We start from the raw sequence: 14878 nt of genomic DNA on the forward strand, positions 1-14878 counted from the left end.
CATGAAAGCATAAAAAACCTACATAGTTTTTGTGTGCAACTTCATACATGTATAATTTTTTTTCACTTTGAAAATGACTATGAAAAATTGATACTTATATATATAATTATTTAAACTAAGGAACTTTACAAAGTGCTAGGATATTGAAGTAAATAACACTCTATGCCGTGCCTAAGAAATAGAAATCTTTTAGATTATTGAAGTTAGTACGGTCAAAATTTAATGCTAGATCCTTAAGATTATTATAGTCACTTTTTATGTTCCCGCTGTAGGCAATGGGGGCATTAAGTGTTTATTACCTTTGACTGTCCTTCTGTCAGTCCCTTTTTCGTTTCTGCACTCTAACTTAAGTTTACTCATCCAAATGTTATGAAACTCATACACAATGCAGAGAACCACAACACACAGACAGAGTTAAAACTTGGGCAGTGAGTCATTTACCGTTCTAAAGTTATGCCTCTTTTTAACTTGGAAAATTGCAAAACTTGAGGAGGGGGCGGGGGCATTTATGTCCTCAGACACATTCTTTTTTTTTTTTTAATTTCATGGCTCACACAGGGTCTATGAGGAAACTCAATTTCAGACCTTCTTACATCCTCCAATGGAATTTGGCATGTCTATTTATATAGTCAAGATATACAATCAAACAAAAATCTTAAGATCCAAGAATGATTTTAATTACCAGTATTTTGCATTATTATAAACTTCAGGGATTGAATGCATATCAAAATCAAAATAACTGAAATAAATTGTTCTTGTAATTCTGTAAAGTGATCTGTCATACAGAATAGGCATTTTGTCAATAATTAATTACTTGTTTGTGAATAGAAAATATTTCCACAAGGACTGTTACTTGATACAAAATTTAAACCTTAAGTACATGTACATTTTGTTCTGATGTCAGTCTATTTTAACCAAATTATAACTGAAAGCACCAAAATGTATTGTCAATGTATAAATTGTTTACAATCCATATCTTGTATACTGTAGGATTTTGCAGTAGAATACCGGTACCTTTCAAGTCCTGCTTGAATTAACAAATGTGTACTATCTTTAAGGCTTATATCCCAAAAATCATATATGTACTACTGTTTTTACCCAGGATTACTTTTAAGTAAAATCTATTTGAACCATCCTTATTGAAATGAATGTTTCTATCTTTTTCAGACATTAGCAGTCCTGAACCCGCTTAAACAAGCTGACCACACCATCATGCAGGACACAGATTTAGCTGGACCCTTGGTGTTTTGTTTAGCATTTGGTGGAACACTTATGCTCGTAAGTTCCAGTGTTGGATCCATTAAAGAGGGGCCTGGCCATGATAACCTCTTATAGCCTAATGTTTTTTTTAGTATATGTTTTTATTTCTGATTTCTGACTGCTGCCCCCTACCACTCTTATTTTGTCCTGGGATATGCCTCCACCAACAACCTTTTTGACAATCGTAGATATACTATCTAGATGTCAAGGAAAACAGTGTTTATATCTGAATTTTGTAAGAAATACCAATTTATGATATGAAAAATAATAATATATAAATAAATGTCACAAAAACCAATAGGAACAAAACAGAAAGGTTAAAACCTGTAATTTCTGCTGACAATTCAAAATCATGAAAGTCAAGGTTAAACAATTGTGCAATTGGATCATTAATGTTAAGGGTATTGTGCAATAGAATCCTGAAACTTAAGAGTTTAATAACATCCTGAAGGTTAACAAAGGGTAAACATGTGCAATATTGTATTTTGAATTGTTAACAGCTGATAAGTTTTTATACGCCTGTTTACGGGACATACTATGGTATACCTCTGTCCGCCCGTCTGTCCGTCCGTCGTCAACATGTCGGACATTAACTCAAAAACGCTTTAACTAATTTGCATAAAACTTTGGTGAATTGTTTATATCTATTGACGTGAGTTCCCTTTCGTTTTTTATAAATTTCAGATTTTACGTTTCCGAGTTTTGAGGTTTTATTCTTGGATGCTTAAATGTTTGTCCTTTTATTTTCTTGTTGGTTTATTGCTCTTTATAATTTAGTGTGATTAACTTTCAGGTTTCACATATTAGTGTTCAAACAAAACTAATGAGACAACTTTTACTGATTTCAAAGTGACTTTAGTGTGTTGTAATTTTGTATTACTGTTAGTGCTTAAATATAAAAGTTCATTGACTCCTGACTTTAATCTTATGCATGTAGATCTTAAGATGAAGATGTGCCAAACAAAACTTTGTTGTTTATAAGTCATGCATTGAATCAGCTGTTGCTTGTCATGAAATAGAAGTTCGTTTTATAATATAAGTTCCAAGTGGAAGAAATATTCTGTAATATTATTTCCTCTGGAACAAATATTTATTGCATTGTATTATGGCATTGTTTATAACAAAATTTCTTTGAGAACTTAACTGTTTGACAGAACAAATATGCTTTTCAAAATTTACCATCACAGGCAAGAAAGAGTATTATATGTAAAGCTGAATTGGATCATAATCAGGTCAATGATTTGCAAACTAGGAGTTTTTTGTATACACTCCAAGGGCACCTGACATAAAACTGATAAGTTATAACTGTGTTATCAAGTGAAAGACAATAAACAATATATGCAAATTAGCATGTGTTTTTTATGAAATTTACTACCAGAATCATGATTGAGGTTATTTTACAACTCCCTGAAGGAAGTCATGCATTTGCATTAAGCAATTTGATCAAATTAGGCAGTGATGAAAATATGGAATAAATGAATGGAATGGTTCCTGTATCAGGAGATGTTGAATTTTTTAGTTAACTAATAGCATGATTTATTTCAAGAAATTTAAAGGTATAAAATGAATAACCATTTATTAATTTCCAGATACAAGATTTTCAGTTAAAGCATTTTAAATACCTGTCAATAAATTCCTGAAAGTGGACTCCAGGATTATTGTTCCTGATAGGGCCACTAAGTGCTTGGTGCATGTAGTTTTACAAATGTCTTTACTGAAATACACCTTTTGTCTGTACTTTTTTGCATTATGGTTTTAAATATTGATATGGTTTTGTATGTTATTTTATAATGAATGATGGAGTTTGCGGTAGATATATTTCTTTCTGTCTTGGTAATAACAACATATATTTAACTTATGAAGAGTTACAGATCACACTTGTGCTTTGCTTTAGTTAATACACCTATGATGAAAGTACTTAATTTGAACATTACCAAACATATTTCCCAAATAATTTTATTTTTTCAGTGCCTGCAGTTATTGAGATAATTTCTATTTTTATATGATTATGACTATTAATGTTGTATAATGTTATGACAATTTGTTATTGTCTCTTTTGCTGTGTAAGGCTTAAACCTTCATAGATATTTAATTGTGTTATAATTATGAAGACTTACAGTTGAAGTTTGTGGTTATTTTGGTTTACCTCTTTTTTGAATGAATTATTATGTGGTTTAGACTTTTTACTTGTCCACACTAAGTTTTTTGCTATGACTGTTTTAAATATTGAACTGATTTTTGGTACCAGTATGCACAGGGTCATTGAAATTATATAATTAAGCTTTTTATAAAAGTTCTGACTTCAGAAAACATTGAAAATCTCATACATCAATCTCAAACAGGATTGCAAAAACTTTTTTTTTAAATTATGTAACCCTAAGACTTGAATACTAAAGACAATTGGAATCAACACAAATTATGATTGTTAACTGATGACACACTAAAATCAGATCAATTTATGACCTAACAGTTCACAGTGTTCTCTGCAGGGATTTACCGCAGCATGGTATCATGTTACTATCGGAATAGATTTTCTTATAGAATATATTTCAAATACAAATGTTCAATTTGAAAATACTTGGGAAAACACAAGTTTATTGAAGTGTTAGGACCTTTATATGTTAATAGCAAATATTGGGAACCTTGCCATTTCTGGTCCAAGATGCATTCCATTATTTTATACATGTCCTCTATCATGCACTTTATGTTGTTCTATGTTTGCACTCAGCATGAAGCCTAATGATATATGCAGCAAAAAACGATGACATATGAGAATGTTTGATAGCAAAGATTACAAAAACTGGTAACCATCTGGCAAACCAGATAGATAGCAGTTCTTCTGATGATGTTTTAATTCTAAAGAATGATACAACTGGGAAATGTATTGTTTTTAAGTATGCTGAAATTCTCTCACGTTTGTGAAAGGAAAATGAACTAAATTGACAAAGTGCAGACTGAAAATAAAAGAAATGAATACCCAAAATGTAAAACTGCAAATAAAGAAACCCATAAATATATATGCGTTAAATATATACAATTTATTTAAGTCATGGAAATTGGTTTTCCATGAATTGGAATTGTAGTTTAATGTCTTATCAAGTATTATTGTCATTTACTAATCACTTTTGGCATTTGGTTTTACATGTACATGTATGTATACTGGGATGTTGGGTCTCTGTAATATTTTTGTTGTTACATTGGTGTAGTTAAATGTGTGAACAGATATAAGTTTTATTTACTTTATTTTTTAGGCAGGGGAAGGAAGTCAAGTTTTAGATACATCAATGGATTTGCTGTAGCTGGATATCTCTTTATCTTAATACTTTACATTTATTTTTTTAGCCAGGACAGTTGCATTTCAGTTGCTTACAGTGGCAGATCCAGAATTTTTCATAAGGGGGGCCCACTGACTGCCCTAAGAGGGGGCTCGATCCAGTCATGCTACAGTGATTCCCCATATAATCAACCAATTTTTTTCCCACATTTTTGGCTCATACATTTAAGGAATGGCCTTGATGTCATCAGTTATCATACATACTTTACATGTTTACTTTATTTTTCAGTGAAGAAATTTTCAGTTTTGATTACATTAAATGAAATAAGTATATATATGGTAGATTCATTATTATTCCTGGGATACCAATTTTGTGGATTTCGTGGGTATAGATTATGAATTTAAATGATCAGTGAAGTACAAAGTATCGATATGTTTGTTGGAGACTTTTGCACAAACCACAAAATCAAACATATACAAAAACACATTTTTCGTCAATCGCCAAAAATTAGTATCCACGAAATATTTTAATGAATCCACAGTACATAAATGTCTATTAATGACTATGTCTATTAAAGACTCAATAATGTCTAGTAAAGACTATGCTTAATATTTACTTTATATTTTCAGTCCGGGAAGTTGAGTTTTGGTTATATCTATGGAATTGGTGTAGTCGGTTGTCTGGCCATGTATACTTTACTGAACTTGATGAGTATGACCGGAGTGTCTGTCGGCTGTATTATCAGTGTGTTAGGTTACTGTCTCCTACCAATGGTCATACTGTCATTCTCTGCTGCTTTGTTATCTTTGAAGTAAGTCTAATACTTGAAATATATCGCATTGAATTCAAGGGTATAAAAAGTCCAATTTCCCAACCCTATCTCCGTTGCAGGCCTCAACCCTAAACATTTTATTGGTGATAAATATTTTTTTTTTTTAAATCTTGCTTTTGGGTCTTACTGTTTTCAGTATTTGGTTTAGAATACTTTGATAATCAAAGCTTTTGAAAACTGTACTACACATATGTAAATCACATCAGCTACCAAGAATTTGATTAAATTATATGAAGTAACTCAACTTTGTTAGACCAAAACAGTCAGAATCGTGTTCCAGATTTAGCAGATTATATCTTGTGGAATAAATAAAATGTTTTACCTACATACTCTGTTTTATGTTTTTTGGAGTACGAAACTAACAATTTATTTATTTTGGTCTTACTCAATCTTATATTAGGTATACTGATAGACCCATTCCTGATAATTGTAATGAATGGAAAAGTTCAGTGTTGTTAAAATTCACCAATGGTAAAAAGGTATAGATCAACCCCAAAACAAATTTACTTCTTTCTAATTAAACTGCTGTAGGAGCATTAGTGTGAATGATAAAGTACGAACTTTAAAGCTTAGATATATGTAGGCTTTTCTACTGGTAATACATGTGTAGCTACTTGATATCAATGTAGACTTATCATATACATACAATAAATACAGAAAAATCAAACAGCTGACCAAATAATAGAATATAAATCTTCACACTTACTATTCCAAAGTACATATATGAAGTTGATGTCTTTAGTGACACAATATGATCACATAGTTTTGAAAGACTGAAAAATTCCAAAGATTTTACAAAATGTGAAGTTGAAAGACATTAATTATTCCATATAAAATAGATAGGTTGCATGTTTCAACCTACACTGTGGATCCATTATTAATAGTAGGTAATAACTTTTGTGGATATTGTTGGTATAGGTAAAGCACAACTTCAAATGTTCTACGAAATATAAATTTTCTGAAAGCTTGTAAACAGACAAAACAAAACCACAAAATCAATTATAAAACAATTTTTCCTCAAAACAAATTTTTTTTAGGAAAAATATAGGTTATATATTACTAAACAAAATACACATATTCAGGCTGAGTAAACTATTATATAATGAAAAAAAAATGATTCTGTCATGATAAATGACTATTACTGTAAGAAAAGTCAACCAAAACAAATTTGAAGTAAGAAAACCTTTAAGCTCTATGTGCTACATATGATGAACACACCCATTGGAAGTTAATATAATGCATGTGCTACTAGTTTAAACAAATAAAAACACAATAACTCATTAAATTAAGTAAATACTGTGCATAAAGTGTCATAATTTGTCATATTAATATGAGATAACTTGATAACTATGACATCATAACTGTCAGATGTTTTTTTAATTTCTTCAAAATTTATTTGGCAGTATTAACATGACTTTGAAAGGATTATAGATTTTTTTATATGGTAATTGTAGTGGAGCTTTTATCACAGGAGTAGGTGATGTTTAAGTTTTAACTAAAACACTGTCTCATATTTTTTCAAACAGTTCATATTGCAAGGGAGATAACTCAAAATAGTTCTGAATTTTATTATTTTATAAATTTTTTGACAGTCTTTTTCTTGTAAAATATATCCTAGGGGTGTGTAAGAATGTTGACAGATTATTATTTATAAAAGATGACCAATTTATAAATTAATATAGAAGGTGTCAGAAGTTTGGGGACATTAGGCAAAAAATACTGAAGTATAATTCTGTGTTTGAACTGTCACTACAAGGGGGTTTTTAACGACCTTGAATATCCATGAGGGTCTTGCACGATTGGCCCTGGCTTATGCCTTTTTGGGCATTTAAATAATTTATCTTTACCTTCTGGCAATTATAATTAAAGCTCTGATGCCGGGAATGAAACCTGGCTCAATTTTTTTGCATCCTCAGCTGTTTGAACTGGGACTAATATATAAATGTATTAGTCCCTGGTTTGAATAAAAAATAAAATTAAATGTCTTAAAAAAAACAAGGATTATATTATTTTCATGTTTCATTTTTCAGGGGTATGCTGGGTATTTTGTTTACAGTATTAGCCGTCATTTGGTGCAGTGCATCAGCCTCTAAACTGTTTGTATCAGCTTTATCCATGGATCATCAACAGCCACTAGTTGCCTATCCATGTGCTTTGGTTTATGGAGTATTTGCCTTGTTGACAGTGTTTTAAACATTTTATGAAAGCAAACTTTACCAAATATTTTCGTGACATTGAACAAAGTTTAACCGATTATCTGTTCAATTAAAGAAGTAAAAAATGTTCTAATGAGATAGATATTTACATGATGATTTTTTATGTAGATTTTATTATTGAACATTTATAGATTTCATTGAAAATAAGTCATTCTGTAGCATAGCAAATGTTTATTTGGAATATTTCTCCAAACATTTAAAAGGACAATGATCTTGAAAAAAACAGTCATTCTTAATATGTTCACACAGTACTTAATATATCCTCAAAATTTGTTGTGGGGTTTCGGAAGTGAGATGCCATATATTTAAAATTACTTTATTTATTCTATGACATGTATTAATTTCTAAGCATATTACTTAAATTGATTCATTAAATATATGTCTAACATAATTTTTCCTTCTTTTTTGAGTAATTTCTCCAATATCCCTAAGGATGTCTTATATAGTTTGAAAGTCATTGAGTCACTGATATGAAAAACTCAATGAAATAGGATGAATATGGAAAATGAAATTAATTTCTCTACTTCCCAAAGCGCACATACCCATTGGCTGAATATGGACATTTTAATCCTTTTCATTAACTTATGAGTGTTTAAGTCTGCCCCATATATGTGTGGCGAACATAAAGTTTTTGTGCTGTCTTGGGTTCGTTCATTTCGTCATATGGTTAAGGTTTTTAAAATTCTTGTGTAATTGAAAAAAAAACAACAATGTTGAAATTCGGCATTAAACTAGCTTTCAGTAACTGCAAGTACTGTAAGATTGGTAAATATTGTCTTCTGTTTATTTATTTTTGTGATGAGTCAATCTCTTTCCAACTGATTTTTACAGTTTTGTTTCAGATGGTTTATGGTCATAGTTGTTGATTAAAGCAGACCTATGGTTTTCTCTTTTGATTTGTTTCACATTTTGTCATACTGGAGCATATTACAGCTTACTATATGGTATGCATTTTGCTCATTGTTGAAGATGATATAGTGACCTGTATTTGTTATCCATTGATCTTTATGGGTAGTTGTCGGTCTTATTGACAATAATATCTACTACATCTCCTTATTTTTATATAACCCCCTACATCCGTTGTATGTTTTGTTATAACTTTATCAGATGATGTGGCTAAATGACGGACATAAAATGAACCAACCACCATGGATAATATTATGATCATTAGTATACACAGGGTTACAACAGGGTTACATAGGCAAAACAGTTTCTATATATGTCTATCCTAAATATTACAAGTTGATGTTTGGTGTATGTTTTTACTAATAGATTCAACACAATTTGACTAATAATATATATCACACAATCACTGACACTATAAATAAATACATACAAAAGCAAAGGATCAGCACTTTTATTGCAGTTCTTCATCTCAAAGTCACAGCACATTAAGTAATAGGTGAATAGAATCATTGCTTGCATGCATGCATACATGTCTATTCGACTGGATTTATTTAAGATTTAGTTATTTTTCATACTTTATTGATCAAAGTTAGGTTTTGTGATTAGGTCAGTGTTTTTTATCAGTTTTTTTTATTGTTGCAATAATTGGTCTATAGAATCAGAATCAATGTGAGGTGTACATGTCTGACTGACAAGGGTGGCCTGATTTTGACCTGATTTTCATGATAATTGATTAATATATCAGACTTTTCTTGAAGACTACTGTCAAAAATGTAGGCACCATATAAATGGTAGCATGAATCACCAAAATACTGGACTGTACAACAGTATAACATACCACATCAACCACACATACCTGAATCCTGCAAATAAAAAGATGTACAAACAAAGACACATACCTGAATCCTGCAAATAACAAGATGTACAAACAAAGACACATACCTGAATCCTGCAAATAAAAAGATGTACAAACAAAGACACATACCTGAATCCTGCAAATAACAAGATTTACAAACAAAGACACATACCCGAATCCTGCAAATAAAAAGATATACAAACAAAGACACATACCTGAATCCTACAAATAAAAAAAGATGTACAAGCAAAGACACATACCTGAATCCTGCAAATAAAAAGATGTACAAGCAAAGACACATACCTGAATCCTGCAAATAAAAAGATGTACAAGCAAAGACACATACCTGAATCCTGCAAATAAAAAGATGTACAAACAAAGATACATATCTGAATCCTGCAAATAAAAAGATGTACAAACAAAGACACATACCTGAATCCTGCAAACAAAAAGATGAACAAAGACACATACCTGAATCCTGCAAATAACAAGATATACAAGCAAAGACACATACCTGAATCATGCAAATAACAAGATATACAAGCAAAGACACATACCTGAATCATGCAAATAACAAGATGTACAAAGACACATACCTGAATACTGCAAATAAAAAGATGCATAAACAAAGACAAAAATAACACAGTCTGGAAAGCCTGAATTGGTTCATGTACAAAAAGTGCTGGGGTTAAAAGCAGTTTTATGTATCCTGCAAACCTCACACTTTACTTTGTATGACTGTCAAAACTGTTAACTTATAATCTGCACTAGAAAAAGTAATAGATGAGTGCTGTACATTTTTTTCTGATCTAGGTATAGACTTGGATTGAGAAGTTTGCAAATAACTTCAATTTAAAATTTCACTAGGTTTGAAGCCATTTCAAAAACAGCTAGATAAGAGGAAGAACAAGACTGCTGTTTTAAATGAAGCCAAGTCTAATTTCACATATATTTTCAAATAATACGAATTTTACTACATGTTTGTTTAACTCCTATCATGGTACAATATGCAACTCCTACCCCTTTACACCTGTACAACTAGTTACAACTTATTCAAGTCCTACCATGTTGCAACACCTGTACAACTATCATGTTACACCTGTTCAACTCCTACCCTGTCACACCTGTTCAACCCCTACCATGTCACACCTGTACAACTCCTACAATTTCACACCTGCACAAACTCCTACAATTTCACACCTGCACAGAACAAAACATGTAAATCCTCTGCATGATTACAGCACGATTAAACACTGAACATTGTGCAAGTAATATTAAATGGAAAAAGTGGGCTTCTGTGAAAAAGTTTATGTAATATGATTATGGCTGTATGATTCAGGCCTTTCATGTTATGTTCTTTTTATCTATAATTTTGTTCCCAGACTTTTGGGTTATTCTATCATCTGAGAATGTGAAGATTGTGTTAATCTGCAGCAGCATGTTTCAGTATTAAAGTCGAAGGTATGATAAGAGCTTTTATTTGTCCCCTAAAGTTGTGAAAGTACTTTACTTCTTCAAAATTATGTTAATTGTACCCATAAATAAATGAACAGCTGTTATAATCTGGGCATTATACTATGACGTTGAAATTTACCAAAACATATTTAAAGACGAAATAGATATGAGAAATGGCTTTACAACAAAAAAGATTTTGCACACAATAATATTTTTATGAAATATATATTGTAAGAAAATTAACTTAATGGGGGTACGTATTCAAGCCCATCTAAAATATTAATGACAAGATTTAAAAATTAGGCTTTTTCAGCAATTTTTATATTGCAATTACTTAGTTGTCGTCGTCGTTCGGAGACATTTGGTTTGCGGACAATAACTTTAGTTTAAGTGTTATGGATCTCTATGAAATTTAAGCAAAAGATTCAATTCAATACTACAAAAGGAAGGTTGGGATTGTTTTTGGGGGTGATGGTCCCAACGTTTAGGAATTAGGGGCCAAAAAGGGGGGCCCAAAACAAGCATTTTTCTACTTTCAGGACAATAACTTGTGTATAAGTATTTTGATTGCTTTGAAATTGTACCACAAGGTTCAATACCACAAGTAGAAGGTTGGGATTCATTTTGGGGGTAATTGCCCAAACTGTTCAGGAATTACCGGTAGGGATCAAAAAGGGTCTAAAACAAGCATTTTTCTAGTTTTCAGACAATAACTTTTAAGTGGATGGATGGATGGATGGATCTTAAATTGTACCACATTTTACAAAAAAGAAAATTTCTTCAAATATTTTCCTCAAGATTTAAGAAATTGTCAATTTTCCAAAGAAAATAATTTATTTTGCTAATTCTTTGTATATAGTCTGAAAACAGATTTACAAAGTATTGCGCAACAACACAGTGTATTGCAGAACAGCAAGAAATCTTCAATTGAATATAAATTCAAGTCATATAACCAATTTCAAGTTCTTTGACTACATTTATTCTATGTCAGAAACCTATAATGTGTCAAATATTTAATTACAATCCAAATTCAGACCTGTATCAAGCTTGAATATTGTGTCCATTTTTGCCCCAACCGTTTAGCCTTTTTGTACCTATGCGTTCGTATCCAGCTGCGCTTGGCGAAGCAGTTTATTGCAGCTTTTTTGCAAAATTCTAAATATTTGAAGCCTTAAAATAATTTAAAGATACATATAAGACTAAATTCAAAATAAATATATTGCCCTGATTATCTGAGTTATTTGGTAAATTTATGAAAAAAAAATTATTTTCCAATTAAAGGGGCCTGGTAATGCCTTTTTCTTTCAGAAGTATTGATGTGCAAAGAATTGTATATATAAATCCTGTGACTAACTAATAGTCCCAGATAAATCTGAGTTATTCCAGACACATAACAACAGTGTACGTAGTATGTGTCTCTGTGGTTACTCCTGAGTTATGTATAAACCATCTGAAACAGTTTGTATATTTTTCAATGATTCACATAAACCAATATAATAAGTGTATTCCATTGCTCGTGCCATTTTGCTTAAATTTACTCGATCGTAGGCAATGTTTTAAAATCATTAGAGTTATTATAGTAACTAAATTCTAAAATATGCACCGTTCTGGTGGTCCGTGGTGGGTTGGTGATAGACTATTCCTCTTGAAATGAATTACTTCCGGGTGCGGCTTTGATTTAATTGCATCCGGTTCGGCATCCTTAGAAATAGTTCTCAACAAAAAAGTCCTTTGATAATGTACACAGTCGTAATATTTCAACCAGTAGGCGCATATTTTTTTTTTCTGCGACATGTTTGAATCATTAAATAGAAACAATTCGTATCTGCCTTAATTTAAAAAAAAAAATTTAAGGTTTTATTTTCAACTTATTCATTTCTATTAACCTCTATTCAAAATATTGCAAAAAAAGCTTAATTTAAATATTGATAGAACAACGCGTTTCAATGAAATCAGTCGGAAGTAAAGAAATGTCCCTAAATGCGAATTCTAATTGTTTCATTGTAGGTTTTTAAATGATGTATCGGCTGACTATAACATGTTCGAATACCTCTTTCTAAATTTACTCTTGTATTACTCAAATGGGCAAATGTCAGATATCCAAGCATACTTACCTGGTACAGGGAGTACCGTGATCAAAAAGGCGGTCTCCCCAGGTCGAGGCCTTTCCATTGCACTCCGGTTAGGCTGAAGCCTGCGATTGCCCCAAATGTGGGCAACTCGGGTACGCAATTTTTTAGTGTGGGGGACTGCGTTCGCGCTATCCCCTGTTAATAAATCAAATATAAAAAAGAATTTCCCAGTAAAAAAAATACACATTGGAAATGTTATTTAACTTTTTCTTTAGTAGGCTTAGATTGTTTAACAGTTGCGTAAACTGTAAACGTCAACCGCTATACCACCATTTCGTTTCATTTCATTGTTTTTGATCTGTCTGATTATATAAAGGAAAGAAGCATTAGTTTTTTTCTCAGTCAGACCATTGGTGTTGTACACTAAACATAAGTAAGTAGTTTTTCGTTTTTAATATTTATCTCGTAATACGTAAAATTACAAGTTTTGCTTCTCCGTTTAAGTGACATTAAAAAAAATCCGCTTCTTACAAGTAAAAAAAATAAACTGATATTTGAAGCTTGTCCATTTTGCTAAACGATGGAAACTTGGTTTTGTTCGCCAAAACATTTTTTCTATTCAAAATAATATAGAATTCACCTATACCGGTCAATTTTGATAATAGGAAAAATTTACGCATGCAGCCGTTAGGCTTATTCATTTCGTGCATTTTATGAAAAGCATGACGTATTTGCTTTTCCTTGCTATATTGAAAAGCGGAAACTGCATGTGCAGCACGGAATAATATCGTCATCTTTGTCGCCGTCCCTAATTGATGTTCAATACAAACAATCGCTTTTTTGTCGATTTCTTCGTTCAAAATCAAATGACTTCTGATTTTGAAATTTTGCGCCGCGCACTTTAAACAGAGTAATTGGCTAACTACTGAATTCGAAACAGAAGCAAAATAATGTTTCATTGATTGAAACCCAATCACGAAATTAAAGCGGAAAAAGAGTAGAAAAATAATGATTTTATTGCGGGGGACTGAATATTAAACAAATATTGATGGTCAAATCAATTCCGTGGGAAAACATCATGTCGACGTGAACGTACATAGTACGTTTTTAATTAGCAGAGTTATCCTACTTTATTTGGGCCCTTTCAAAATATTGCAAAAAAAGCTTAATTTAAATATTGATAGAACAACGCGTTTCAATGAAATCAGTCGGAAGTAAAGAAATGTCCCTAAATGCGAATTCTAATTGTTTCATTGTAGGTTTTTAAATGATGTATCGGCTGACTATAACATGTTCGAATACCTCTTTCTAAATTTACTCTTGTATTACTCAAATGGGCAAATGTCAGATATCCAAGCATACTTACCTGGTACAGGGAGTACCGTGATCAAAAAGGCGGTCTCCCCAGGTCGAGGCCTTTCCATTGCACTCCGGTTAGGCTGAAGCCTGCGATTGCCCCAAATGTGGGCAACTCGGGTACGCAATTTTTTAGTGTGGGGGACTGCGTTCGCGCTATCCCCTGTTAATAAATCAAATATAAAAAAGAATTTCCCAGTAAAAAAAATACACATTGGAAATGTTATTTAACTTTTTCTTTAGTAGGCTTAGATTGTTTAACAGTTGCGTAAACTGTAAACGTCAACCGCTATACCACCATTTCGTTTCATTTCATTGTTTTTGATCTGTCTGATTATATAAAGGAAAGAAGCATTAGTTTTTTTCTCAGTCAGACCATTGGTGTTGTACACTAAACATAAGTAAGTAGTTTTTCGTTTTTAATATTTATCTCGTAATACGTAAAATTACAAGTTTTGCTTCTCCGTTTAAGTGACATTAAAAAAAATCCGCTTCTTACAAGTAAAAAAAATAAACTGATATTTGAAGCTTGTCCATTTTGCTAAACGATGGAAACTTGGTTTTGTTCGCCAAAACATTTTTTCTATTCAAAATAATATAGAATTCACCTATACCGGTCAATTTTGATAATAGGAAAAATTTACGCATGC

The 14878-nt window shown here is 31.6% G+C and overlaps 2 protein-coding genes and 2 non-coding genes across 4 annotated transcripts in view; 3 read left to right on the plus strand and 1 right to left on the minus strand.

Moving 5' to 3' along the window:
• The window catches only part of LOC127715115 (protein YIPF5-like), an 84906-nt gene extending 76932 nt beyond the window's left edge, over positions 1-7974 (plus strand). The window contains exons 5-7 of the mRNA XM_052221159.1: positions 1168-1278; positions 5165-5346; positions 7398-7974. Of these exons, the coding sequence (XP_052077119.1) occupies positions 1168-1278; positions 5165-5346; positions 7398-7560 (456 nt within the window). The 3' untranslated portion in view covers positions 7561-7974. The remainder of the gene's footprint in view (positions 1-1167; positions 1279-5164; positions 5347-7397) is intronic.
• LOC127715119 (60S ribosomal protein L9-like) overlaps positions 1-14878 on the minus strand; it is a 327893-nt gene that overhangs the window by 90467 nt on the left and 222548 nt on the right. The gene's annotated exons all lie outside the window — the stretch shown is intronic.
• LOC127716744 (U1 spliceosomal RNA) lies at positions 12907-13070 on the plus strand. Its single transcript, XR_007989114.1, has one exon. It is a non-coding gene; the product is annotated as a U1 spliceosomal RNA (small nuclear RNA).
• LOC127716754 (U1 spliceosomal RNA) lies at positions 14231-14394 on the plus strand. The gene has a single exon (XR_007989123.1). It is a non-coding gene; the product is annotated as a U1 spliceosomal RNA (small nuclear RNA).

This window comes from Mytilus californianus, unplaced genomic scaffold, assembly GCF_021869535.1.
Source record: "Mytilus californianus isolate M0D057914Y unplaced genomic scaffold, xbMytCali1.0.p SCAF_9, whole genome shotgun sequence".
Classification (NCBI taxonomy): Eukaryota; Metazoa; Mollusca; class Bivalvia; order Mytilida; family Mytilidae; genus Mytilus; species Mytilus californianus.